We start from the raw sequence: 27,807 nt of genomic DNA on the forward strand, positions 1-27,807 counted from the left end.
CTGGTGCAGTGGCTTTTCACACCACCACTCACTGGCGTGCCAGGCAGCTTCTGTGCTGGATTGGCATGATGAGGTTCATCAGATGCTTGGATAACACATTAAGAAAAGCCAGAAAAAAATAATCGACTTAGCAGCTTATCTCCTACCCTGGTGTTTTTCACTCAGGGCAGTACTTGGGGCACACCTAACCCCACCACATCAGCTCACTTGCCTGCAGCTGGCGTGGGCTAACACGTGGTATGCACATGCACCCTGCTTGCTCCTCTCTCCACAGGCAGACAGTTCACCAGCCTCCGCTGGCAAGGAGCTGTGATCCAAGACTGCCTGCTGGGGCTGCTTATGGCTCAGAGGAGACCCCCAGCCTCCCCAGCCCTTCCCCAGGCTCTGCCACGGCCCAACACAACACCTTTGATCTGGTTATCATTTTAAGGGAGGTTGTAAACATACTGAAGCGCTGACATTTCAGCCACGCACAATTATTAAAGGAGATTTATTCCCGTTCCCAGCTGGCTCTGAAATTAGGGGCACAGCAGGGAGAAGGCAGCAAATGCACATGGGACAAACCTAGATCAGATATGACTCATCGCTGGAAAGCAATTAACACTCACAGCTCTTCCCAAACAGGGATGAGTCCAGTTCTGACTCTTTGCAATGAAGTTTCCTTCCCATTGGAGCAATGGGAGATGGAGGCAGAGCTGGCCAGAGCCACCCTTGGTAGCACAGGGACTTGCTGGCTGTGACCCCTCTGCTCCCAGCAAGGTCAAGGCAGGCTGGGGAGTTACTGTGGTTTTGGGGAGTGCAGGCAGGCACTGGTTGCAACAAACATCTCCTGACACTGGAGCAACATGAGCTGTTGAGATTACTTGAATTCTCCAGGGGAGATTCCAGCTACAACCTAGAAACCCCGCTGAGCTGAACTGTCAGCTGGCATAAATCCATGTCGATGTGAAGAGAGAATCCACTGCTATAAACTCGAGTGGAAGGTCTGGCTTGAGGATGGCTTGCTGATCCTCTAGGCCCAGAGCAACCCTCTTCCTCTGGCCAAGAGCAACAAACTGTGCCATGTCCCACTCCCTGGGGTGGGGGAGAGCTCCTGCAAGATGTCAATAGCTTTTCAGATCCCTCCATCACCCCTCTAGCATGTCTAGGGGTAGGAAAAATGGAGTGACAAAACCACAGAGGCTTTCCCAGCATGGTCCCAACCTTGGCTTCAGGTGGCTGCTGCAAATGCAGGAAGGGTCAACAGCAAGAGCGCAGCCACGATGTGCAGGGGAAGAGCACATTTAGGGTGAGCAGCACATCATTTTACAAGCACCCCTGTGCTTCCAAGGCTGCCAGAGGTGCCTTGGACTCAAACACAGCACAGGCTGCTACAGGTACCTTTCTGAAAGGGCTCAAAGCAGTTTGGGGTGTAGGGCAAGAGCAGCTTGAGTTAAGGAGCTTAAGAAAAGCAGGGATGTCTCCTTGTGGCTTCTTTCCACTCCCAACAGGAGTGACATCTGTTTCATTTCATGTGCTTATCTATTTTAACTGCACATTAACAAGAGATCAAATAATGCCCAGGGAACAGATACACAAGTTTGAACATGTTTTCCTATTTTCTGCTGACCTACTAATTATTTCACAGCTCTTGTGCAGCTTTCTAGCTGTAGCTACATGTGGTTGGAGACATTATCCACTGCCTGTTGTTGCAGCTTGGGCAGAAGCAAACCTGCTGTGGATACAGCTTGGTTCTTCAAAATGTATGTTTGGGTTTGGCTGTTCTCTCTGTAGGAGTAGAGTGGTTAATACCAGAAAGCCCTTTGCAGACCCTGGGTCTCCACTTGGGCAGACAACTGATGTGGGGATGCTGCAGCCCTGTGGGATCTGACATGCACCCCTGGCTGGAGAGACCAGCATGGACCATCCACTGAGCCATGGGGCTCTCTGAGAAGCCATGTCTTAGAAGCATGCAAACATCTTAGAAACTTGCTTGTCCCACTGAGAGATGTTCATCAGCAAGCTGAGAGCCTGGATGCAGGTGGCTGAGAACAAGGACTTTAGCCCAGGACTTGGGCTGAACTCTGGGGCCCCCTTCTCCTCTGTAAATAGGCTGCAGCAAACTCAAGCTGCTCTTCTTTGGGGTAGGAGAGGCCCCATGACAGACCCAGATTAGCATCATGCAAATGCTACTTGGCCAAGACAAACAGCACCCATGGGTGTAGAAGGGTCACCCAGCATCATCCCCCTAGCCCTTCCACTGGGATGAGAGTCACCATGAGCACAGCACTGTCACCTTCTCTTTGTCATTTGCTTCAGTACTGTTTACAGCCCCAACAGCCTCTCGGTGAAGGCTTCATGGGTTGCACAAAGGCTTCAGGGCTTGTGCCAGCCCTTGTAGAGCCTCACGGCTCTTCTTTCTCCTGTCCCTGTGCAGACCCTCAGCCCGGTGCCCAGTCAGTCACAGAGCCCTGCCCAGGGAACGAGACACCCAGAGAACAGTGAAAAGCAGAACTCACAGCTGTTTGTTTGGGTTTTTTTAAAGAAAACAAAAACAATCACTGCATTTTATTTTTTTAATCTTCTTCTCTGTTGTTTGCAGTGCTGCTAATCAGAACCTGAATTAATGCCTCAATAACTTTGTGATTGCTATGACTCCTTCCTCCTGTCCAAAGGGGCCTGTGGGGACAGTGAGACGCAGGACAACAGTGATGTCTGGCTCTCATGCTCAGAGGAAGGGGTAGATTGCAAACATTAGATCTTAAAAACAATTATTTGTTTTTAACAACAACAACAACAACAATTTCTCTCAATTGTGGCAATCGCAAAAAGTGAATAAAACCTGAACCTGAGAGCAAGGAAGGCATGGTCCAAGCATTGGTCCCTGGACTTTGAGGTGGTCCCTGTGCAGAGAAGACAGGTCCCTTCCCACCTGCCAAGGCGGGATCCAGCTCTTGGTAAGAGGCCACTGCGGTGGTTTAAGGCAACAATGTGGTTTGGTTCCTGGTAGAAGACATGGGTGATAGCAGGGCACCTGCTGTCAGAGGTAGGACTGTGCTCTGAGCCCGGTGGGAGAGAGCCTGATGCCTCGTGGGGCTGATCCTCAGACAGAGCAGACAGATCCCTCCCGCGCCCAGCCAGAGGAAGGCATGGGAAGCGCAGCCATCACCCAGGGCAAGAGAGAGGTGGGGAGGCAGGGACACAGGCAGCAAAAGATGGCTCAGGACAAGCCAAGATGCTGCAAGCTGGGCATGCAGAGCCAGATCCTGCCTCTCTGGGGGAAGGAGTTGGCAGAAATGATACTGGGCTGGGGCGGGCAGATCTGGTTCGACCATGCCTCCGAGCCCTGCTCAGGGGACATAGGGCTGGTGGTGGCAGGGGGCCGGAGGGGTGCAAAGACTCCTGAGGCAGCATCTGTTCACAGTCCCTTGTTGAAATAGACGTGCAGCACTTCATCCCTGTGCTTGGCCACGATGCTGTCGCGTAGTTCTGGCTCGAGGTCAGCCAGCGCAAGGGAGCTGTGGGGAGAGGGGACAGACACTGAGATGTGCAAACCTCCTCCCTGACCACCAGTAAGGACACACTCCCTCCCAATTGCCATTTAAGGTCCCTTGCAGTCCTGGGATCTTGCAGGCTTACACCAAAACCAGCACCCATCCCTGGCACCCACTACCCCCAGTACTGGGTGCAGAGAGCTGCCCATGGCACTGTGGGTCCCATTGCTCCCAGAACAGAGCAGGGGAGGCACATGCTCTCCTGCTGCCCAGAGCACCAGCAGACACGGACAGACACTGTTTTGGGTTGAGGTGCCCACCATGCCTCTCGTGGGATGGGCAGAGAAGAGCCAGGGGAGGAGGAAGGCTCGCAAGGTCCTGCACAGGAGGGAGAAATAGTGGGATAGGTACCATCTCTGCGGGAACAGGGCACAGGCTGCTGGCACCATGAACAGGAGGCTGCAGGACAGAGAAGAGCCAGTGTTAAGTGTTGGGGATCCCAGCCCATTTGCACCCCCAGCTGCAGGGATGTCAGCCCCAGAGTGCTGCTCAGGCACCCATGGAAGCCACGCTCTGAGCACCCACAGCCTTTTGAGCAGTGAGATACTTACAAGCCCCCGCTCAGCAGCACTTGCAGAGGCATATGGAGCACCCGGATCCGCTGCAAGGGAAGAGCAGGGAGTGAGTCCCCAGCCTTGCTGCAAGCCCTGCTCACAGGGTAGAGAGACTTCTCCCCTCAACAAGGCTGAATGCCCAACACCTCCAGGAAGCCACTGATCCCTGCCATCCTCTCGCAGCCTCTCCATGTCAGAGAGACATTTGGTGTACCAGTGACTCAAACGGGGCAAAACAAGCCAGACTCTGCAATGCCCCCATTTCATTCCCAGCATCTTGGTGGCTGAGGAGCAGGGCTGGGGCACTGCAGGACCCGCTGGAAAACTGTGGCAGGAAAAACATGGGCTTACCTGCATGAAGGCGAATTTCTCCAGCCGCTCCATGATGACGGGCAAAATAACTAGGTGCAGAAAGAAGAGGTCAGCCCTCCCCAACAAGCCAGCCCATGGGGCTGCCCCAGCAGGACCGTCATCCCAGAGGCTGTGGCAGTGGCTGTTTGTGCTGGGAGCTGCTGGCTCTTCGCTGACAGCAGGGATCGGGCACAGGAACCCCATCCATTATCTAAACATGCTCTGTGGTCCTTGTGCTCCCATCCCTCCTGCTGGGCTTGCTGCACAGTGAGGGTCTTGCAAGAGCAAGGGGATGTGGGGCTGTAGGCTCAGAGGGCTCTGATGGATGCAGCAGGATGAGGAGACCAGCTCCATCAGTGAGATGAGACCAGATGTCACCCAGGATGCAGGGCCACCCCCCCATCTTCCTCCCATGGGGTATCCTGAGACAGAGCGGGGCAAGGCAGCAGGTCCCAGGGGAGCCCCAGTCTGTCCCCCTACCATCCCACCCCACACTCACTCATGCCTGGTGCCGCCATGGCGATCCTGGAGACCACAACCTGCGCGATGCCCTTCACCGCCGCCCTCTGCAAGCAAGACCAGCAGATGAGTCCCCACCACACCATGCCCTGACCTGGATCCCCATCCTGAGACTCACCCTGGAGCGGCCGAGCTCATTGTTGTCCTTGTCTGTCACCGTCACTCCATTGATAATCTCCCTGGTGGGGAGAAGCAGCAGTGAGTGGTGGCTGGAATGGCTGGCGGGTCACGAGGAGGACACAGCAGTTGGGTGAGGGGGTGCCAAGGGGTCTCCCCGTGCTGTACTGGCACAGGAGCCCTGCTCCAGGGCTGCAGTGCCCCGGGGTGCCGCAGTCCCCAGCCCAGCCGATGCTGCCATCTTCAGGGCACGTCTGCAAACAGGGTCTGGCTGTCCAGACACCCACCTGCGACCTGCAGCCAGGCCAGGGGACAGTCCCCCACACAGCACCCCAGATCCCCATGCCATGACCCCCAGGGGACCCCAGGCAGCAGGCACAGATCTATACACAGGCCTCATCTAGGGAGTCCCAGCACCAGGACATCATGGACTGGGGCTCTCCCATCATCACATGCAGAAGGCCTTTGGGTCTGCGGGATCTTCCAGCCCAGACCACAGAATGGCTATCCTCACCCCAAAATCCCCGTCCTGCTCCACGCGGAGGCTGAGCCGCCCCACCCCACACCCTCCACCAGAGAACCAGCACCATGAATGCACGGACCCTGGCTCACCTCCCTCTCATCCTCCCACTCCCTCCAGCCCCCACGATGGGAAACTGGCAGAGCAGCCAGGGAGCCCCAGAGCCTGGCTGCCACTGGCTTGCCTTTGGAGGAAGCCAGGTCCTTTGAGCGCCCTGGCCACAACTGACACTTACTGCTGCCGCATCAAGGGGAGATTGACACAGTTGGCAGCAGCCACGGCTGCGAAGGGAACCCATCGGGCCAGCAAGGGGGGCGCTCGCTGTGGGAGACAGGCTGGCATCAGTGCGGGAGAGGGCATGTGGGCAGTTACCCCAGCCAGTCCACTCCCAGCATACCTTGGTGTAGAGGTTGAGTCCCACCGCAGTGGCCAGGGCTGTACTGGTGGCCATGACATAAGCCACCCCAATTTGCCTGGACAGCAATTTCCAAACAAGAGAGAGAAAAAACAAACTCATTGATCCTGTTCCTTTGGTGCCCAAGACAGGGTATGAGGGGTCTTTATGGGGCTTCAGGGGGGTCCTGGCACAGAGGGTCCCTGTCCCACACAGGACCATACTCACCTCAGCGAGATGGGGGAGGCGGCATTGCGGTTGGTATAGTTGACGACGGCGTTGAAGGACTGGTTCACCCACTGCCAGAAAACCACAGCAGGCACCGTCCTGCAGAGGGAATGGACTAAGAGAATGCCCAAGGGCCACCAGAGATACATGGCTTGTGCCTGTGGCCAAGCTTGCCCGGGGGACAGCCAAGATGCCTCTGGTGTCACTCAAGGGAAACTGAGGCACCACAACAAAGCCATGAGCCAGTGGCAGAGCTGGGAAATGACCCCAGGAGTCCTGGCTGCTGTGGGGCTTTGGGGAACACACAAGGGGGCCCAGCCCTGTGGGGCTCTCAGCTATGGGTGGGAGATGCAGCTCTTAGTGGGGCAGCAGCCACCCTGCTGGGTTGAGATAAGCCTTTGTCAATGGGAGTGGAAAGGAGGGGGCACACAGGGAAAGAAGTGGCTCTGGGGCTGATTGGGACACCTGGGCTCCTACTGGTGTCCCAGGGACACTGAGGTGTTTCAGGAGGGGAAACGGAGTGATGTGGGTCTGAGCACGATTTGGGATGTGGGAGGGTGGAGATGGGCTGGGAAGAGGGTGACCCAGCAGCACTGGAAGATGCCTCACCCAGGCTGGACCTCACCAGCAAACAGGGGTGGGATGGGGATCCACTGGGAAAAGCAGTGTCCGTCCCACACATGCTCTGCATCGGGGAGGATCGCTCACACCCCAGCAGCCATTTCGGAAGGGGAATGCAGGGGGCTGTTGGCATGAGCTGTGGATGCTGTAGCAGCCTGGCCTGGCAGCACGTTTAGTCCCCAGTTTTGGCAGCTGTTATGGTCCATGGAGCAAGAGCAAAGGTGATGCATGGCTTGGCCATGTTAATCATTACAAGCGTCCTGGGAAGTGCTGAGCTGAGAGCGCAAGGTGAAGACAGACCGTCCCCAGCCACACCAGGGACCAGGAAGACCCACAATGTTTCTGTCACAGGCTCAGCACCGGGGATCAGGCACAGGGACAGCCAGCCCCAGAGGAGGCACACTGGCCATGCCTCAGCCATTGGGAACCCTTTGAGGGGCTGTGGGCTGTCAGGGCCCAGCATCCCCAGGGGCTCACCGATAGAACTGGAGCATGCAGCCAGTGAGGGCCATGCCCCCGGGCACCTGGAAGGACATCCTCCCAATGAGGTTCATCTTCTCACCGCTGTCGGGGTGGAAGGCCGAGTCATACAGCTTCTTGGCGTAGAGCAGCTGCTCCTGGCTGCTTCCCGGTGGCACCAGCCCAGCCCTGCAAGCCCAGAGCCCGTTGGCAATTGTCATGCAGACCCACTGGCACCTGGCGCTGCCAGGGCATGGAGCCCAGGGCACCAAACATAAAAGGCAGAGGAAACTTGTTCCAGCTTGAGGCTCCCAGAAGCCTGGAAAAAATTCCCCCAAACCACCTCCAACAGATGTTACATCCCAGCACACCCCCTTGTGAATGACCACCTCCATCACCACACAGGGTGATCGGGTATGGCCGCAGGCAGAGGGATGGCACCTGCCCCAGCTGCACCCCTGCCCCTCACCTGCAGCCTTCCACAAGGGCCTTGGCCCGGTCTAGCTCCTCCTCCGGCACCAGCACGGTCCGCGGGTCGGTGATATTGAAGAAATGCTTCAGGCGCCCCATGAAGGTGCTCTGGTCCCAGCGTGGGGTGTCAATGTTGAAACCATTGGGGACAGTGGCCATTTCAGCACAGGTCTGGGCAGGGGGAGAGAGTGGCTCAGGAGGATCCTGCCTCGCTTGCCTGCCAGGTGTGAGGCTGCTGTGGCCACAGGAGCAATTAACTGGGCAAGAACCATAGCATGTTTATATTTAATGGGAAAGTTGGACTTTGAGCAGCTCTGAGCCCAGGAGCCTCCTGCACCCCTGCTATCAGCTGAAAGCCTGACACAGCAAGGCTGTTCCTTCACACCCCACCCTCCCTGCATGTATTCCCTACCTGTATCCCCAGCACCTGGCACCCATTCCTGGGGGTGGGACTGTGCTGCACAACACTGCAGGGCCCAGCTCCTCCTCCGCCAAGGCTGCATGGCCCTGCCCTGTGAGTGCTCCCCGCTGGGGCACCGCACTGCAACCCCCCCACACACATAGCATGTCACTGCATCCCCTGCACTGTGCTGTGCTGTGTCCCTCAACGTCACTGCATGCCCCCATGGCAGTAGACTGCACCCTCCAATGCTGCGCTGCAGCCCCTCCCCGAACACTGCCTGTACCCACTGTGGCACAGCGCCCTCCAGTGACTGCACTGCACAGCCCCACCGCATCCCCCGTGGCGCTCCACTGCACTGTTCCGCACTACACTGCACCCTCTCATGGCACTGCTGCTGCACTGCATGTTCTCCGTAACACCGACGACACACTCCTGTGACTCTGTCACACTCTCCCCCACACCGTTGTACCGCATCCTCCGTGGCGCCGCACTGCACGGTTCCCATAGCAGCGTGGGGAGCGTGCAGCGCGGCGTGGCGTGGCGTGGCGCTCCACTGCACGCCTCCCTTGGCCCAGCCCGGCCCGTAGTGCTGCACGGCGCTGCCACACCCGGCCCGCCAGCAGCACCGCGCCCCCGCCACGGCACTCCCGCCCCGCGCGCCGTGGCGCGGTCCCACGTGGCGCTACCTGCAGGCCCCCGGTCCCTCACCCACGCGACCCTAGCGACACGTGGACAGCTTCAGCCAATCACAAACACCCCCACAACCACACCCGTCCCCTCCCGGCAGGGCGGCCCTTTGTAGGCATGCGCTGGCTGAGGGGGCGGGGCCTAGTGCCACGGCCAGCAGCTAGCCCCGCCCCTCCGCCCACCGTCGGCACGTTCCGTACGTACGGCGGGAAGCGCTGACGCTGTACGTAGCGGCGGCGTGTGTGTGACGCAGTTGCCCATGGTAACCCCGGGGCCGCGCAGAGGATGGTGAGTGGGGCGGGGGGCGCCGGGGGGAGCGCGGCGGGGACGCGCGGCCCGCCGGGATGGGCAGAAGGCCCGGGGCAGCCTGGGCCCGCCGGGCAGCGGAGGGCCGGCGATGCCCACCTGAGGGGCCCGGCAGGCCTGAGGCCGGGGGTGCCCGCCCCGGGGGAGCGTGGGGTCGTGGGATCTGAGACACCCACCCGGGGATCTCGCGGACCATGGGGCCGTCGTGCCCGGACGGGATCCACGGGAGGCGATCTGGCAAGCCTGGGACCATGAGGGCTGGTGATAGCCACCTGGGGGATCTGGCAGGCCTGGGATCACAGGCACTGAGGTTGCCCACGGGGGATAGTGTGGAGGAGTTGGGGCACCAGGGACCTGGTTAGACAGTGGCTTATAGTCAGGAGGGCACAGGGGCCTGGGTCCACGGGGTCCGGGGACACCTAGGCAAAGCCATACCGCTGGGGTTGGGGACAGTGTAAATTTGGGGCTTCCAGCCACGGGAGACCCTGGCTGGGGTTCTGTCAGGAGCTGGAGGCTATGTGGGACCCAAAGAATGGGGTTGAGTTGAGTCCTGGTGGGGGCTGGGAGGCTTTAGGATGTTAGGGGATTTGGGGGGGCAGTGCTGAGGGGAGATCAGCCTGCCTGGAGTTATAGTGTCATAGAACTGTTTGGGTTGGAAGACACCTTCAAGCTCATCTAGTCCAACCCCCGTGCAATGAGCAGGGACATCTTCAGCTACATCAGAGTTGATTCAGTCAAGGTGCTGAAGGTGTGATGGAGCGTTGGGTGCTCAGGAGGGCTAGGGAGCAGGGTGGCAGTGGCCCATTTGGCCTGAGGAAGGAAGGAACGATGGAGAAACCTGGCAAGGATGGAGGACACTGTTCAGGGGCTGAGTACCATGGAGGGCCTGGCAGCATCTGTGACTGTGAAGGGACATTGGACAATCCAGCCAAGGTGGGAGGTGGCCACCCCAAGGTCTTGGATCCTGGCTATAGGAGAGCTTGCTGATGTGGAAGGGCTGGTTGTTGACAAACTGCCTTAGAAGGGGAGTTCAGTCATGGCAAAGAAAGGCTGGATGAAGGGGTTGGGTGTTCAGGGATGGACTGGGCTGAGGCAGAGTCCTCAGAGCCAGAAAGAAGCCTGCCCGTTGGGTGGGATGAACAGACTGGCGAGTCACAGAGAAAACCCGGTCAACATTGGCCAGCTAGAGTAGTTTGCTGAGATGTTGTTTGCTCTGGGGGGTTCTGCCAGGGGCTGGAGAGATGAGGGACAGTCTGTGCTGAAAAGAAGAGATAAGAATACACCATGGGAAAGGCTGGAAGTGAAGTTTTGATGCTGATGAGTTAAAGAGAGTACCTGGGGAGGAAAGAATCATTCACTGGGAGGAATGAATTGACAGTGAGCAATGTGGACTGAAAGGAGGAATTTGGGTCTTGGGTGCAGCAAAGGATCTGGTTAGGGTGGAGGTCAATGCTGGGAGATGGGCGGGGTGGTGAGGATGTAGTGCCTTCTGAGTTGAGGTTGAGGTAAAGTTGAATGATGAACTTGGGTGTTGGAAACAACTTGGGTTTAGATGCCAGAGTAGCTGGGATGGGACAAGTGGGATGCTGGCAGATTCCAGCCAGGACTGGAAGGAAGAGTTGGGGCTGCCAGGTGAGGGGTGGTGAGAGCTGTGGTAGGTGGGGGAGCTGCTGCAAAGGATGCAGCACATGCAGAGAGCACAGGCAGAAGGAAACAGCCATGGGGAAAGAGCTTTCCCAAGGGCAAAGCCGTGTTTCGTCCAGGAGCCCTCTGGACACAAGCTGGGTTCATGCGAGTGGACAGCACGGCAGGCGGCATAAGCAAGAGCTACAAAGGCAGCTCCTCATCTTCACTGGGTTAATTCTGGCTGCGTCTCCACCTGCTGGGCCACAGAGAAAGAGATTGAGATAAGGCCTGTGGGATCTGCTCTATTTTAGATCAGTTGATGATGGAGCGTGTCACACCAGACACCAAAGCCATCACAGGATGACATCTGCTGTAAAGATGAGGGCAGCTGCCTCCAGCAGTGCAGTGCTTTGTGGGACACATTTGGCCTGCAGCTGCTGCTGGCCAAATCTGTGCCTCTGCCTTGTGATGTCCCGATAAGCTGGTGTAGTCTGCGATCTGGCTGCTGTTATCTGAGCGCTTTGTGTGTGGAGAGGGCGGACTGGGTGTTTTCCAGTGTTCATGTTACTTGATACAACATTTTACTGCCTCTTTGTCTGTTTTTCATTTCTGGGAGTTGCTTTTTGAATTGCAGCCTCTTGGGCAGGGTGGGTGGCACTTTGGGGTGCCCAGTGGGCTGGCTGGGCTGGGCAGAGGACTGCATAGCTCTGCACTGTCTCTCTAGATTCTCAACTTTCACTAAAACAGAATAATCCTTAGTGGTGAAAACTGTCTGAAACACCAGTGAATATATCCAAAGCAGCTATGGCAGCCTGAGGGTGTGGGTCAGCAGTCAGAAATGAACCAGACAGCTTGATGTAACAATTTACTGCTTGACATCTGAGCCCTGGTAGTGCCCGTGAGCATGTTTCTGGCATGTCATGGTTGCATTGGGAAGTGCTTAAACCCCTTTCATTGACTGACTGCTCCAACTCCAGTGATAAGAGGGTTAATGCTGAGGTTTAAATTATTTCAGTGTTCATCCAAGTGAGTAAGTACAGAGGGGAGGTGTCTCCTTCTGCAGAGCATACCAGCATTTCTTACAGCTATGGGGCAGGGGTGGTAGAAGGTCATAGGTGGAGCACAGAGGGAAAGATGAGCCATAAAACTGCAGAGCATGAGGGATGTGGAGCACTGAAGTCTTTGGCGCCGTTAAGCAGCATCTGTGGTGGGCGCACAGCAAGGGCAGAGGGAGGCTGCTACATGAAAGGATATGCAGCTTTCCAAAGCTTAGGAAATGCTGTGTGAAGCAGAGCTTGTGGCTTCCTCGTCACTGTAATAACAATCTTTACTGAGATGGTATGTTATTGATAGATAGTGGGGCCAGAGGATAGCCAGTGTTTTTCTAAAAGCGTTGATTGAAGATGACATCATCATGTCAGAACCAGGGTTGTCAAAGCATGGCCCTGCTTTCTAGTTGAGGAAACTGAGTCATGGGGTGTCTAGCTGACACTAGGCAGATCTGGTGGAGAGGATGAAATACCAGCATAGCTAAATGCATAGTCAGGCATCTTTCTGCTGGTCTTGAGTTCATGTTTTTGGCAAAACCAGCATGTATCTGTTGCCTGCTCTAGGTGTACCTAGTGCCCAGAATTCTTCCTTTGTCCCTCATTGTTTGGCAATAAGGCTCTATTTAAAATGGCCCCATTAAAAAAAATAATGCTTCCAAGAGCTTTAGTAGTGCCTTACTGCTTTAGATTCCCAGTACAGTTCCATGTAATTTTTTGGGGTTATTTTACTAATTACTGTGATGTTGGTATGAGAAACTACCTGCAGATAGGGCAGTATACCAGCAACTGGCCAGGACTGCGAGGTTCTGCAAAAGTTCTGCAACCAGACAAAGGCTGTTGACGTTGTCTGGTGCTGGGCATCAGCTCTTCTCTGCAGAGGGCATAATGCTTCCTTCAGACTTGCTAAAACCAGAGGAGTTTGATTTTAATTAATGAAAGGAGGATTCATGCTGGTATTGGTTAATACACCAAACCAGAAAGTACTGTGCGACCTCTTTGACAGAAAACTGTGTTAGTAGGTTTGAGCTGGAAGAACTCTGTAGGTGACTTGACTCAAATAAATGTTGGATTTCAATTCAGGAAAGAAAGTCTGTGTTGAGTGCTCCATATGGTGGAGACACGCAGCAAGCAAATGATTTTTCGGGAGTTTTGCCAGAGTAAGAAGTATTGAATAAACTGTGCTCAATAGATTAATTTACTTTGGTTGTATTTTGAAAGACTGTGTGATTTTATGACCATTAGTGACATTTGCAGTTCTGCAGCCGAAGAGAAAGGTAATCAGACGTCATTCTTCAGGGCACCAGCTAATCAGTGCAGTTGTCAGGAAGGACTCCCCTCCTCCAGCTCTGAGTGCACAGGATTGCGCCCTGGACAAGGAATGCAGCCTCAAATATCCACTGCTGAAGGCTGGATATTTGGCTCAACAAAGCCCCGCATCCTCCCCCATGGCAGCTTTTCCTGTGTGACTTTCTGAAACCATCACGTGCACCCTCTAACTTACTCTTTAAAAACAGAGAACCGCTGCCATGTTGCTTAATTAAAAGTAAATTGTGGGCCAGAGCTGTTTTAAGCGCTGTGCAGGCAGAACAGAGAGATGTTCCCCACACCGTGGAAGTACAGTTGTCTCAGGTGAGAGATAACTGAGCAATAGAAGCAAGGAGAGCCCAAGACAGGTTCAAACTTGTCATGTTCACCGCCTAAACCTCATCAAGGATTGTAGGTGTGGCAGAGGAGGAACTAGCGGGAGAATCCCGGGGTGGTTTTATGGATATTTTGTGAAGTTTCTCCCATGGGTGTAGGAAAGGGACAAAGGTTTGAGAACAGAGCTCGGCAGTGCTGGGGCATCACGAACTGCGAGGAGACAGGAACCATCATCTCCCCAGCAAACAGGCTTGGTTGGGAAGGACCTTGAGGGTGAAGACAAGTGACGTGTGGTTGCAGCAGTGGGGAGGAGGGTGTCTGTGCAGGGTGGGGAGATGTGGCCACAGCAGCAGGCTGAGGTGCTGAGCTTTGTGGCCATATTGCATCTCCATGAATTGATTTGGTTCTAGGTAAATATCCACATCTAGTAGATAAGCAATTGCTAGTGTCTGAGGGTGGTTTTATTTTAAATTCATTATCTGAGCTTTGTGGCTGATAAACAGAAAACATTTACCTCCCTTTACTAATAGGAATCAACTGTGCTCCACAGCGGCTTGTGGGCTGTGCTTTATCCATGCCCTGTGTATCCAGCCCTCAGTACAAGGGGAAATTGTTCTTTCCATTATGGCTTTATATTGCCAATCTGATACAATGTTTAAACAGATTATCTCAATGCTCTGTTTGTCCCAAACCAATTTTTGCTTTGGCCTATAAAGTGAATCTTCCTTTCAGCGGCTTCTGTGGTACAGGATGTAGTTACATGCATCAAGTAGTTCAAAAGACCCATATACAGCATGGATTTAAAGCTGAATAAACCCACAAAACCCTTAGCTAGGACTATAAATGTCACTGTATTTTTATATATGTCTGTATTTTTTTTTAAGAGAATAGGATTACTGCATGCAGCTATAACTGAAAGTCTTTTGATAATTCACTGGGTATTTTAAACCTAGCAATGATATACTTTCATAAAACCACACATCCCTGTTTTCTGAAGGATGCTAATAAGATGGTTGGCTTTGCTTTCATGCTTGATGTGTTTATGAGCGCTCTTGCCCATTTAGTTGCATCTCTGAATTTAATGCCCCACTCTGATTTCATAGTAATTGTCAGGAGTCTTTTTTTTTCATTTTGTATGCCCCCACTCACTGTCTGGAAAATGCAGTGTCCTCATTGCTGACCCCATCAGTCTGTCTCCTCATGGTGCTTGTAAAGAAAACCCTCTCCACCAAGGACAAAGATGTTTTTAAACAAGCTGATCTGATATAAAACATAGTTTGCTTAACCCAGAGGTGACCAAGAAGCAGTTGCTGGCTGGCCGTGCCCAGCCTTGAGTTGCTCTCTATGGCTGCCCTACTCAAAGGCTGCACGCTGCCACGCTGTGCTGCTCATTATCTGAACAGCATCTGCAGTTCCCTTCTCTCTTACAGATGCCGCAGTCCGCTTAGTTTTGTGCAAATGACACGCTGCCCTTACACTCCCGTATGTAGTCCCTGCAGCTCCTCAGCCAGCGAATGTTTCCACCGTCCTGCTTGAGACTTGTCCTGCACCTCACCCTGGACACCCCAGTGGGCAAGTGCTGCTGGCCTGGCTGCCAGGCAGGTGTCTTGGGTGTCCTCCCTCCTCACTGTGGGTTGAGTCTCAGCATCAAGACATTTGTTTGCTGCTCCACTTCAATGGCCTGCTCCTCTCCTGTTGCCTCTGAGCATCCTCTTGGTACCGAATTTTCCCGTTTCACGGCTTTCTACCTGACATCTCCTGTCAATAACAAGGGGTTGCTTTCTGACTCTGATCAGCCCAAGGTGTTTCAGCATTGTGTTTGCAAGCAGAGAGATGCTTGTCCATCAGCGTGTGTGCAGTAAGGGTTGCTTGTCCCACATAGCAGTGACATGCAGCAAGGAACTCGGCTGGGTTATTTTTTCCAGTCTACTAAGCTGTCAGGAAATGCTTTCTGTCTTCCTAGCCAGTGTGCTCGTAAGACCAGTTGAAAAAAATGAAAACGTTAGAAACCTATCTGTGGATAGCTCTTTTTAATCTTAAATCTTCAGTAACTAAATGGAGGATGCTGGGTGCAAGTTTTAAATAATATTCACAAAGTAGTAACAATCATAGTAGCCAATACTATTATTTGACTCTTAAGTTGTGTATACAGACCGTGTAACCTACGCCAGCAGCTACTGAAATAAAGTCCACTTTTCTGTGTTGGCTTGCTTGTCTTCCAGCCTTTTAAATCAGCTTACTTTATACCTTAGAGAATACTTTTATTTCTATATATATCCTCTCTTCTATTGGCTACCCCAGATAATCCTGTGATCAGCCATGCAGCAGTGTCACTTGAGTAGAATATGGAACGATGCTGATCGTTTTCTCGTAGGCTGTCATACTAGCCCAGAAATAGCATCTGTCTACAATGGGAGAAGCTCTATTAACATTTACAACTGTTCCTCATCCCGACCCTTGAGAATTGCTCCGTGATAGATAAGCAATACTTTGTAATACATTTCTTTGCGCTCAGTATTTTGGACTTGAATTCTGAAACATAAAGGCTCCTAATCCTGATCTGCTCTGGGATATGCTGCTCTGCTCTTAGCAAGTGGTGCTGTGAATAGGATTAGCATTTCAACAGCTTCTTTTTTTAACTGTGAGCAATAAACTAAAATAATAGGGCCTGATTCTGAGCTCTCTGAAGGCGGCAGTGGCACTTTGGCTGGTGTGTGTTGGCTTTGGGTCAGGCCCATAAGAATGGGAAATTCAGTGGTTTGTTGGAAAGGAGGGAAAATGTGTGAATTTTAGAGTTCCTTCCCCTGTGGGGTCTGTCCACACCAAGCTGAAATCCATAGATTTACAAGCCAACAAACACAACTGTAAATTTGACTGCAGGTGAAAAGAAAATGTGTGTTGCTAGTCATGTGGTTAAACTTGTGTTTTTTAATGAAGTCAAGGGCACTTAGGACATGCATGTAAACAAGTAAGCATTAGAGATAATTTTGTTGCTGTTCCTTTTCTCTCAGACGTGTGGAACTACACACCAGCATGGGGGCAGAACACGGGCTGGGCCCTGCACCCGGGGACATGAGCTGTTGGGTTGGGTGGGCTTGCAGTGACTGGCTGCACTGAGCACAGCCCTTCCCATTCATTAGCTACGGGCCCATGGGCAAGAGCCAGCTGTGAACATCTGCTCCCTCAGGGCTCAGCACGTGATGTTACAGGCCTGTACGCTTCAGCTAAAAGCAGTTTGGGGATTTACTGTGCCCGCACTCTGCAGGCACGGCACCCTCTGTCAAGCAGAGTCCACTCCTGATTAACAGATCTGTGAAGGAGCCCTAGATTCCCAGGTTTTTTTTACCAGCCTGTTTATGAAATAGGTGATACCCTGAGCCCGCTTAGTGGGCTGTAAGACTGCAGTTTTCCTGTTCCTTGTGCAAGCTCTGAATTTCTGAACCTCAGCTTTCCACAGTGCTTTTTAAAAGCACAACAGTGGCATCCTGCAACGTTCTACCAATATCCTTGAAACCCAGTTTTACTAAGTTCCTTCTTTTCTCCCTTTTCTTACACATTATGCATGTATTTTGAGCTGTGTCTGGTAATTAAATGGAAAACCGATAAATTACTTGCAAATCAAAAATGCTTAAAGAGGTGGATTGAATCTCACGTGCATTTGAATCTGTGTGTTTTTATCCTGCTCTATTGGAAGCTTTGGCATCGTGACCTGTAGCACTGCGTCCTTTCCAAAGCATTCCACATCTCAGAACGATATGACGAGCGACTGAAAGTGGTGATTTCCAAATGGCTGACTTGGGCTCCCCAGGAGTCGGCAGGGGGGCTCTGCTGCAGACGGGGGACACGTTGCAGTGGTGACAGTTGTACCATGTCCTGCAGCTCTTTGTCTTGAGGACAGGTTTCTGATTGCCCTGATCTGGAGGGAACCGGGAGCAACCTTCATGGCTCAAATAGTCCTTGGCTCCCAGCAGGAATATTTAGAGGGTGTAGTTCCTCATAGCAACAAAGCATTTCATGACATTTAACTGATTCAGCCTTGCAGGTCCACAAGAAGCATTGTCTCCATTTTGCAAATGGGAGAACAAAAAAGCTGGAGAGACAGGCCCCCGTAGGCCTGGGTTTGTGCTGATACTTGAACTTTGTTCCCGGCTCTGGATCTTAGTGGGCTGAAGAGAAACGCCTTTCCATTGCCCTTCAGGACATGGGAATTGTCTGGGAGAGACCGAGCAGGAGTCCTGAGGGCTCCAGAAAGGGCTGTAGGTGTATTCTTCCCTGGATTTGCTGAGGCAAATCAGTTGTAAGAGCATCTGTGTCCCCAGGCTGGGACTCAGTGTGGTTTGTGCTGCTCAGGCTCCAAGGAGCCATCCCTGCCAAGCAGCGGGGTGCAGAGCAGCATGGCAACGTGTCCAAGGACACCCAGGCAGCTGCTGTGCCCTTGGTTGCAACTGCCCCTGTCCTGTGGGGCTGGGCTGGGCAGCGAGGGGTAGGTGGCAGCGGGGTGATTTGCATCTCTTGGTTTCTTGCCAGGATCCAGAATATTTTTCCAGCCAGTCTAGAGAGATGTAGGTCTCTGAGTGGTGGCACTGGCAAAAGCTTGGGTGTGCTGCTGTAATGTGCACGGTTGTAAATGAGCTGACCTGCATATTCTGTTCCCTAATCCTGAGTGATACTGTCAGCTCAGAGAGATGAGCCTGGCTAATGACTGAAATCCACTGTGCTTTTCTTAGTGAGGATGTGTGGTGATCTGAGATAGTTAAGTGCTACATCCTGAGAATCAGAACGGCACGTGCCCCATGGGTCCGGCATGTTTTAGACAGATAAACGGGGTTTGAGATGATCAGGGAGTTACAATGAAAAGAACTTCTGTCAGGTACACAGTAACCTGCAGTTAACTAGGAGGGCGATTAAATTAATGGGGTTTTCCCTCTGATGAAGATAATGAAGAGCTCACAAGGACTTGGTTTGCAGGTCCTACACATGATATGTGTAGGCACTGTCTTCCTAGCGCAGGGAATGCCAAACAGCTGTGTGACAAGAGCCATGCAGCCACTGGTGCACCCCACCGAGCGACATTTGTGCAGTCTGAGACCTCGTCGATATTCTCTGAGATGAAGGAAAATTGGAGCAGGGGGGAGAAGAAGAAGACATGGGAATAGGGACTGCAGGAAGGGGTTCAGGGTGTCATGGGACCCACTGCCATACAGAACCCATTTCAAGGGAGGAGGGCATGGCATGGTGGGGGCAAACAGTAAGAGGGGGAAATAACAGCTACCATCTCTCTTGCGGATTTAGGGTTTACTGTCAATCTTGCGTAAATTGAAAAGCACCCCAGACCAGGAGGTAAGAATCCTCCTCTTGGGACTGGATAATGCAGGCAAGACCACACTCCTGAAACAGCTGGCATCTGAGGACATCAGCCACATCACGCCAACACAGGTGAGGAAGGCCTTTCCCTGCCCAAGGCAGTTCTTGTGGTCCCACTTGCCTTGTTATACAAAGCACTAGTGATTCAGCAGTGTATTTCAGTAAAAGGGGGACAAACTGGAGCCTGGCGCACCATTAAGTTTGTGTTTTATCTGCATAAGAGGAAGCTCCCTGAAGCAGCCAGAGTGCATCAGGCCAGGTCTGTCAGATAGTGCAAAAGTGGATGAGTGCCAAGGAGTTCTGCAGAAGGCTTTTAGGTCATGCTAGGGTTAGATGGATGAGACTTTGTTCCTGTTGTCTTCTCCAAACAGGGGCCATGTATAAGGGATGCTGCAGCATCGGGCAAGCCCCTGTCTCCTTGCATCTTTCACCCAGCCAGCTCCAAGGGTCCTGTGTATTCTATCACTCCCTCTGATGCCTCTGGTCCCATTCCTTTGAGCCTTGGGGTTGGGGCAAGCAATGTCTCCCATCAGACGCACCGCAGCATGTCCCCTGTGTTGACCAGAGGAGGTTGCTAGAGAGCTATGGGAGATGCTTCCCTCCACCCTGCAGCTGCCTCCCAAAGCTCACAGCCTAGACACCCCGATTCCAAGCGCCAGTCCCCTGGGTGGTGTGGCAGCATGTTGCCAGCCCACGCCACATCCTGTTTTTCTACTTGAATGCCCTTTCAATTGGTGCTCTAATTGATGAAATGGACCCTTCAGACATGCAGCTGTTGCTCTTTTAAGCCCAGCATTAGCTGTGTCATGTCGAATTGAGCTGAGACCTCTGGCTTCATGTTAGCTGGGACTGTCTTCTCAGCTTTCACAAGCTCAGTCCTGCTTCTCACAGTGCCCTTGTTTTCTCCTTATCTGCAGCTCTCCCACCTCTTCCTGCACCCACCCTGCTGATCCCTCGCAGGGCCCTAACTGCATCATATGTCTCTGTAGCCATGACAGCATCAACCCTTGACCCGAGAGCACTGGCAAAACTGATTGCTGTGTTCACTTTTGCCAGGGCCTCTCCCACAGCTGATCCATCTTTGTGGCTGCCTGGCCCATCTTGCAGGCATAGGATATATAATGTGTTGGTGTCTGCCCATGAACATGATCCAGCCATTCAGGTTTGTGCTCTATGTGGCTTTGTTTCTGCTCTTTCCAGGGCTTTAACATCAAAAGCGTACAGTCTCAAGGCTTCAAGCTGAACGTATGGGACATAGGCGGACAGAGGAAGATCAGGCCGTACTGGAGGAACTATTTTGAAAATACTGATATCCTTGTGAGTATTGGCTGCAGTTGAATGCTGTGTTCATGCAATGGCTTTCCAAGGTCTCAGCCAGAAATTCAGGAACAAGTAATGTAATGTCCCAGTCCTCAGCAACACCATTGCCATTGTAACAGGAGTTATTCGGAGTGGAATGGCAAGATTGGTTGGGCGCAGTAAGAAAAATACAGTGATATTTGGATAAATTATTCAGTTGCATGTTTTTTCTTTGACAGGATGGTGCTCGTTATAGCCAGTAGCATTCCTCTCATCTCAGTCTCCTTCAGATGAAAGAACACTAATAACTTGTAGTTTATCCATCTATGGCTCCTTTCACTGGAGACTCTGAAGGCCTGTCGTGGGCATTAGTGTATTAAGCCTCATGTAGATGTAGGTCAGTATGGTACCTTTGTTTTCTACTTGGAGAAACTGAGGCACAGCAGAATTACATGCTGTGTCTGGCATCAGATAGGAAAGCTTCTGGCAGAGGGACACAGAGAGATTCTTGTCTTTTGCTTTGGTCCTTTAATCATAAGACTGTCCTTTAGTGTTTTTGATATCTTAGCTGCAGTTACCTTACAATTAGCTACAGATGAGTACAATTATTTTACCTTTGTGTTTCCATACCAGAGCACATTACCCTGCGACCCTCCAAGTGGTGTCCTGACTAGTTTCACAGAGCACCTCTAACGTGCAGCCACATGTGCCAGGATGAAGGCAGGCTGGGGCCTCCAGGCCTCTCCCGACCCCAAGCAATGCTGCCTGTGGGAGCAGGGAAAAGGCTATTCTAAGCAAGGTCTACAGGACTCCTGTGGGAAAGTGGGAAGCTCTCTCAGAAAGACACCCTTCCTCCCTCCTGTCACACACATGTACTCACCAATGTGTTGGGAGCTTCAGTGCATTTCCACAGAAGGATCAGCGCGGCTAGGAATAGGACTCTGCTCCAAGGCTCATGTCGGGGTCCTGAAGTACTTGGCTGCACCTGCAGGTTTAGAAAGCATTGCTCAAGTGAAGCTGTTATTCAAATAGTGCTAATAACTCCCCAGGAATATGTTGTACAGATCCCCCTTTTTACAGCCTTAATTTGAAATCTGGTGTTTGAGGGCAGCCACCACAGCATAAACCCGGTTGATTGCTTTTGCAAAGAGTAGTGGTGAGATCTTCCAAGGGGAAAGATCTAGGTTTGAGAAACTAGCAGGACAAACTTCGTATGCTTCTCTGTGGCCACTGAGAAGGGGGACATGGCAAGGCTGTGAGGTGATTGCACCCATTGAGTGCAAGCTCTGCAGCTGTGTGTGGTGTGGAGGCAGTAGGTGAGCAGATCAGAGTCAACACTGCCAAGCAGCAGCTAGGGGATCTGTACCTGCTATGACAGCTGCTCAGGCTGCCAAGGCTGAGCAACCACAAAACAATATCTGGAGCTCTGCACGTAAAGGCAATGAGCTACACCAGCCTGTGAGCTTCTCCCCTTCCCAGTGTGTGCTGCATGGGAGGTGAGAAATAAAGGTGAATTTGAAGACTGGAGGAGATTAAAGCAGTTTTTTTCCTTGCCCTCCTCCCACCCCAGATAAAGCAATGTACAGAGAAAACTTTTTTTCTTACAAAATTGGTAGATAGAAGCAGAATCAGTTTAGGGAAGGTGATAGTGGGAATTCAGAAGGTGCACACATGGATCTGAGCTCCCTAGCCTGTACTCTGTGCTGACACCCAGTCCTAGACTGGGAGCTGTCAACATGTTAGTGCAGTTCTTTGCTATGTCCGTACACACCAAAACTGGGATCAGGTATATGCTGATGACACTCCTTCTGTCTCTTCTGTCAGTCTTCAGCCCCATTTTACCCAGTAATTTTACCCTCTGACAAACCTGGTACCGGTTGTGCCTCTGTAAATTGAGCCTAAGTATCCTTCATATTATATTTCTTAATCCAGTCCCACCACTTGCACTTTCTGCCCAGCCCACTTACTCCATGTTTTGTTTTGGCCTGTTTCTCAGGGGAGGCACCCAACTTTATGGGACTTTCTTTCTCGGGCTCCATTTCTCCAGCACAGTGTACTCAATGGCTGTTCAGACTGGCGAGCTGTGCTACTGAGCACCACAGCCAGAAACAGGCTCTTGTGTGGCCCTGGCCTGAGAAGGAAGGTGGAGATGAGATATGCTACAGTTCCCAGGACCCACTGCTTCTGTGTTTTCCTAAACTATGCTGCACAAAGCAGAAAGGACCCTCTAAAGGGTATTAAAAAGCAGGAAGTGATTGCAAATTCAAATCCATGCAGGTGCCTTTGAATGAGAGTTTGGTCTTGCATCACACACCTGTGATATTTGGAAGCTTAACCCAGGCAAATAAGGTGTGGATATCTGGCTGATTGCATATTCAGACAGGCACCTGCAGCTATTTGGCACAGTGCTTTCTGGTTTGGAAGTAGGCACTCTGCACATACTTTACCTTCGCTGTGCTGTGCTTTTGTGGCTTTTGCCCCGAGCACTGTTGTCTCCAATTCTCATCTTGCAAAATAGCTCCCTAGCACAGAATGGAGCTGTGCAGGAGAAAGCTTGGCTGGTTGGGACTCAGCTCTCTTCCTTGCCAGTTAGAGAAATGCCATAATATGGGAGGTGCCGCCGTTCAGTTGAGAAGTAGCGCTGAGCTATCGCGTTCATGTGTTGCTAAGCTTCCCCTGAGATATCTCAAAAGAGGACAGATGACAAGCCAGTTTCAGCCCAGAGCACAACTGCCAGCCCTGCAGCTTCTTCCTTTCTTTTGGTCTGTATTTACTATGCCAAATGGGGTGCATGGGGGTGGATGCTTGGCAGGGGCAGAGAGCACGGGCGTAGCTGATACAGTATTGGTGCACGTGCCTGGGATCACATCGTGGGGAGCGGCTGTGTGTCACGCCGTGCCCACGGGCCTTTCTCCGTCACGTGGCACCAAGTGCGTGCCCTGCTGACGCATCCCTGCGCAGCTGCGTCCTGCCCTGCTGCGTGTCCCCCAGCCGCTGTCAGTGTGCATCAGTGCGGCCCCGGGAGGACCAGAGACCCCAAGTGATCAGCAGAGAGGTCCGTGAGGCTGCTGGATTACCTCCTCAGGCCTGGCATGCAGATTCTCCTGCTGTGTGTTTGGTCCCATTTCAAACAACTCTAACACTGCTCATTAAGGGAGTGCCTACAGTTAGATATTGCTGCTAGAGATCTTCCCTCCCCCTACTATTTGATCGAAATTATCCTGGAAGCGTGGAGTCTGATGCTGAGGCTGCCTGCAAGGATGCTATTTATCTTGATGGTGGGGTGCTGTGCTCATCTATTCCCTGAAGACCAGACTGACACTTGCTCCCTGGAAGCCACCAAAGAACATGCAGATGACATGCTAGCAGCTTCAATCACTGCTGATTGGGGATGGCACGGACTGGAAGCAAAATGCTCAGTGTTTGTCACCAGTCCTGTCCCTGTCTCCTGTCCCAGTGCCCTTCTCCTTCAAAAACCTTTCCGTACCAAGCAACAAAAAAGGGATGCCAGGCTTCTCTTGCCTGACTGTTATACTGAGGTTCTCTGTTTCTTTAAATGTGGCTTGATACCTGTGCGCTCTGAACTGCAATAGCATTGCTGGGGGCAAGGAGAGTGGCTGGACTTACTAATTACATATTTAGGCAGGCCTTTGAGGAGTGTTTTAGCCTGAGCAGACCTAGAGCTGCCTTCACTGGGAAGGCTCGTTTGCACTTACAGATATCTGCACGTGCCATGCTGCTTGGAGAGGTAGAGACCCCCCTCCCTGGGTAGGGAGCTTGTGGGCTGGGGAATCCACCCTTCTCCATACCAGGGAACAGGTGTCTGGTTTGGACCTCCTCACGGACCATGAGATGTGGTGTCTGGCCCTGAAAGGGTGGCAGGACTCTGCTGCCAGTCTTTGTGAGCCAGCTGCTCCCTGTCTTCATCATCCTAGCGGACAAACTGGCGGCTGAAGATGGAGTCTCTTGCCCTCGTCACCAACCACCTGATGGAGAGGAACTCAATGTCCCCAATGTATTCACCTGTCCCCTGAGTACCATTGTGTACCTTGGTGGCTTATTGAGGAGGTGACGCATCCTGCTAGAGGGCAGCATGGCACAGTCACACCAGTGCAGTGCTCACACTGGTGGCTGGAGTGAAAGTTCGTGTCTGGTTCTCCAGGTTTTGCTCTCCTGTGCTCAGCTTTGGCTTGTAAGCTGGTCATGTGAAAAGATAGCAGGCAGTCTCCTGTTCCCTTCAGATAACAGATGCTGTGGAGATGGTAAGAACATCCCCGGTACTGCCCCCAGCTCCATTCTGATCCTACCCACGTGGCTGTTCAGCCCCCCAGCTTTAAAAGAGGTAGTTCCTCTCCTTTCCAAACGTCATGAAGTTTTGTCAACATTTGCTGTAAATAATACCAGGGATTTTTATGCCCAAAAGTGTTATTATTAGGCTCAGCTCCCTTAAGCATGTGATATTGCAGGAGAGTGTCTCCTGGGAATAGTAACTTTTCCTCTCATTTCTTTTTCAGATCTATGTCATTGACAGCGCAGATAGGAAGAGGTTTGAAGAAACAGGTCAGGTAAGTTACTTATGCCCAGCATCCTTTGAAGTAACTCAGTGCTTCTGAGTGCCCCTTGCTCACAAAAGTTAGGAAGATGATTTTGTTGTTTATGAGGGAAATTTGCATTTCAAGAGAGACTTGCCTTTCAACATCAATGCAGATTATTTTGGTAGATGTGAAACAAGGAAAATAGGTAGCCTAATTCCGTTTAAATAGAACGTTTTTCATTACAGTTATACAATAATAGCAAAAGGAGCCCAATACTGAAAGCAGAAACTTCCCTAAGTCCTTTAAACCTTGCCAAGCCAAGACCCTGAGGAATCCTGTTTTCTTATTTACGAAGTTGAAATGGAAATCATATTGACTTGATTGTCTTTTGGATGTAACTGAAAAAAAAAAAAAGCTAAGAACTTTGTAACTAGGACTGGCCAGAAAATAAGATTTCCATTTTGTAACATTTTATGTTCTATGGTGGAACAAAAATAGGACTTTTGAACTGTATTTTGTGAAATTCAGAAAGTGACAGTGTCCCAAAATAGCGAGCAGCAGACTTACCCCTCAGAAATAGGAGATTTAGTTGAAAGCCCTCTGTTCTTGCTTAATTTGAAGGAGGCACTTGATCTTTCACCTCTCACGTATCATGGGCACACCCTGACAGCAGAACTGTTGCTTGTTCTAGGGGTGGGGAGAATCTTCATCCTGCTTAAGCTATTTCATTTTATATCAGTAATGAAATATTCACGGGACAAAAGAGAGTGAGAAGAAGCAGAAGCTTAGAGTAATTGCCCGAGTCAGGTGCCATCAGCCTGGACCCCTCAGATTTCTGCAAACACTTCTGGTTTCAATAAATAAGCCGTGTCAGATGAAAGACCTATTTTGTTGAAAAAAATCTCAGCCAACTCTGTAACTCCATTCTCTCATCCTGGTTTCCAAACCAAACATTGCTTTTGGGGGGATGGAGTCAGATTTCTGCTGCAGTTTAGCATCTCCCCAAATGCACTCATTTAATCCACAAGTTTCTGGCCAGTGAATGAAAGTTGTTAGGACAGTATCTGAGAGCATGAGACCTTTCCAGCTGAATAAGGAGCCCACAAAAATCTCATGAACTCATCTATCTGCAATCCCAGCAGTCCCTACAGGTTCAAGTTCTGCTGGGTTTGTCATATGTTCACATAGGGAAGTGACTTAAGACTGTGTGCGTGTTTCGCATGAGGCCATTGCACAACACTAGACATGAAGTATTTCAGCCATCGCTGATCCACTGCAGACTCCAATTTGGGCTATTAAAAGAATCTCTTTGAGTCACCCAGTTTTGAATGAACAAACCCATTTCTCAAGATGCCACCCAATGTGTGCTGTGCATATGGAGCCAAAATCCAGCTAGTAAAGTTGATCTAGCTTGTCTTCAGCTAGGCAATGCCTTCAGAAGCATCAGCACTTTCTTGTGGGAAGAAGATTTCGATTTCTGGGCAGAAAAAAAAGTCCTCTCCAGCTCAAATTGGAGTGTATAAAACCTGGAACAAAACCCTGAAACTCATTATTAGCTAAGGTATTGGGGCTGGTGTCAGCAGCTGCTCAGGTACAAATGCCAGTCAGGCAGTAACTTAGGACAGATTCCTCATACTGCCAATTTACATGGTTTTTTGCTGTTTCATCAGTTTTGGTCTCCTGGGAGCAGGGACTGGTAAAACACAGAGTTGTAGCCTTTAAGGCAACTGCTAATTTCAGACCAAGATGAAGATTTTTGTAACCTGTAATTGGAAGAAATAGCTTTTGAACCTTGGGCAGGGATGATTGTATACATTTTTGCTCTCTTATAATAAGATCTAGGTTTCAATGGAACACACTCTTCCAGCATTTGCCCTAAATATATTTCTAATTAGAGACAACCGCTGGTGGTTGAAGGTTTTCTTCCCTTCCGTCTCTCCATCTTACTCTCCCCCAACTCCCTTGTAAATGATATAGGAGCTGGCTGAGCTTTTGGACGAAGAAAAGCTTAGTGGAGTCCCCGTGCTCATATTTGCTAACAAGCAGGATTTGCTGACGGCTGCCCCTGCTTCGGAGATTGCCGAGGGACTGAACCTACACACAATCCGGGACAGAGTCTGGCAGATCCAGTCTTGTTCGGCTCTCTCAGGAGAGGGAGTACAGGTGAGGCTCTGGAGAAGGCTTGCTGTGCCAGCAGGCCATCTGCGAGAGAGTGTTGTCTGTTCATCTGCAGGGTGGGGCTGGACCGGCTGCTTCACAAAGGAGGGTCAGCACGGCCAAACCCTTGCAGCACAGAACACAGGGGGCACGTGTCTCGTCACCTGCGCAAAGGGGAGGGGGAGCTGTGGGCCCTTGGGATTGCTCCATCCCCAGGAAAGGGGAGAGCGATCACCTCCCCATCCAGGACCCCCTGGCTGGGTCAAACGAAGATATTGATTTATTCTAAAGAGACTGCTGTCAAGTTAATCATTTTCACAAAACAAATCGTCTTTTACTATTAACCCCTTTGACTGTTGCAAGTATGCACTTTAGAAACCTGATTTACCTTCGCTACTAATGTCGTTTGACATTTTGCTCAATCCAGGTGACAGATAGAAACTGTTCGATTTTTCTGATCCAAGGAAACACTAGAGTTGCACGTGGGGCAAAGACTGCTCCTAATGGCAGCATGTGGGGCACCAAAAACCCACCGAGGGGGCTGAGCGGTGTTCCTGTGCTGAACTGTAAAAGCTATGTTTTGAGCTCCTGCACTGTAGCCAGTTCCTGCAGTACAGAAGCTCTTTGTGATGTAAATGGGACCTTGGCTTGTGTAGTTCACTCTTAGGCTTTCCTGAATGAATGAAATATTTGCAGTGCTCACAATCCGAGCAGTCGGGAGTACTCCCTTCACTGATATTTAAAGAAACAGAATGGTGAAGACATCTATCTTCATTGCAGATTCAGTAAAACCTTATTTGCAAATGCTACAGAGCTGTTCAGGACAGACAGATCTCAGGCTGAGTATGAAGAGTCGCAGAAGCAGCCCGCAACACTGAGTGGGCAGTAAAGTGGCAGATGAGATTCAGTGTTGACAAGTGCAAAATAATGCACATGAGGAACAACAACCCTAACTATACACACACAATGATGG

The 27,807-nt window shown here is 51.5% G+C and overlaps 2 protein-coding genes across 9 annotated transcripts in view; one reads left to right on the forward strand and one right to left on the reverse strand.

The window, feature by feature from the left end:
* Positions 1–2,541: 2,541 nt before the first annotated feature.
* The window catches only part of SFXN2 (sideroflexin 2), a 30,716-nt gene continuing 5,450 nt past the window's right edge, over positions 2,542–27,807 (reverse strand). The window contains exons 3-14 of one of the 7 annotated variants that reach the window (XM_021295907.2): positions 21,023–21,127; positions 7,766–7,938; positions 7,315–7,485; positions 6,217–6,315; positions 5,992–6,067; positions 5,830–5,915; positions 5,076–5,136; positions 4,938–5,004; positions 4,439–4,488; positions 4,085–4,134; positions 3,794–3,932; positions 2,542–3,497 (exon numbers count right to left, since the gene is read on the reverse strand). In XM_021295907.2, the coding sequence (XP_021151582.2) occupies positions 3,480–3,497; positions 3,794–3,932; positions 4,085–4,134; positions 4,439–4,488; positions 4,938–5,004; positions 5,076–5,136; positions 5,830–5,915; positions 5,992–6,067; positions 6,217–6,315; positions 7,315–7,485; positions 7,766–7,926 (978 nt within the window). In that variant the 5' untranslated portion in view covers positions 7,927–7,938; positions 21,023–21,127 and the 3' untranslated portion in view covers positions 2,542–3,479. Of the gene's footprint in view, positions 3,498–3,793; positions 3,933–4,084; positions 4,135–4,438; positions 4,489–4,937; positions 5,005–5,075; positions 5,137–5,829; positions 5,916–5,991; positions 6,068–6,216; positions 6,316–7,314; positions 7,486–7,765; positions 7,939–8,179; positions 8,443–8,639; positions 8,794–8,856; positions 9,009–21,022; positions 21,128–27,807 lie in introns of those variants that run through there. The other 6 variants (XM_065067151.1, XM_065067150.1, XM_065067149.1 and 3 more) reach the window with 6 other exon arrangements.
* ARL3 (ADP ribosylation factor like GTPase 3) overlaps positions 9,008–27,807 on the forward strand; it is a 31,485-nt gene continuing 12,685 nt past the window's right edge. For both annotated transcript variants that reach the window (XM_065067152.1, XM_065067153.1), the window contains exons 1-5: positions 9,008–9,145; positions 18,772–18,915; positions 20,044–20,160; positions 24,657–24,707; positions 26,655–26,840. In XM_065067152.1, the coding sequence (XP_064923224.1) occupies positions 9,143–9,145; positions 18,772–18,915; positions 20,044–20,160; positions 24,657–24,707; positions 26,655–26,840 (501 nt within the window). In that variant the 5' untranslated portion in view covers positions 9,008–9,142. The remainder of the gene's footprint in view (positions 9,146–18,771; positions 18,916–20,043; positions 20,161–24,656; positions 24,708–26,654; positions 26,841–27,807) is intronic.

This window comes from Columba livia, chromosome 6 (assembly GCF_036013475.1).
Source record: "Columba livia isolate bColLiv1 breed racing homer chromosome 6, bColLiv1.pat.W.v2, whole genome shotgun sequence".
Lineage (NCBI taxonomy): Eukaryota > Metazoa > Chordata > Aves > Columbiformes > Columbidae > Columba > Columba livia.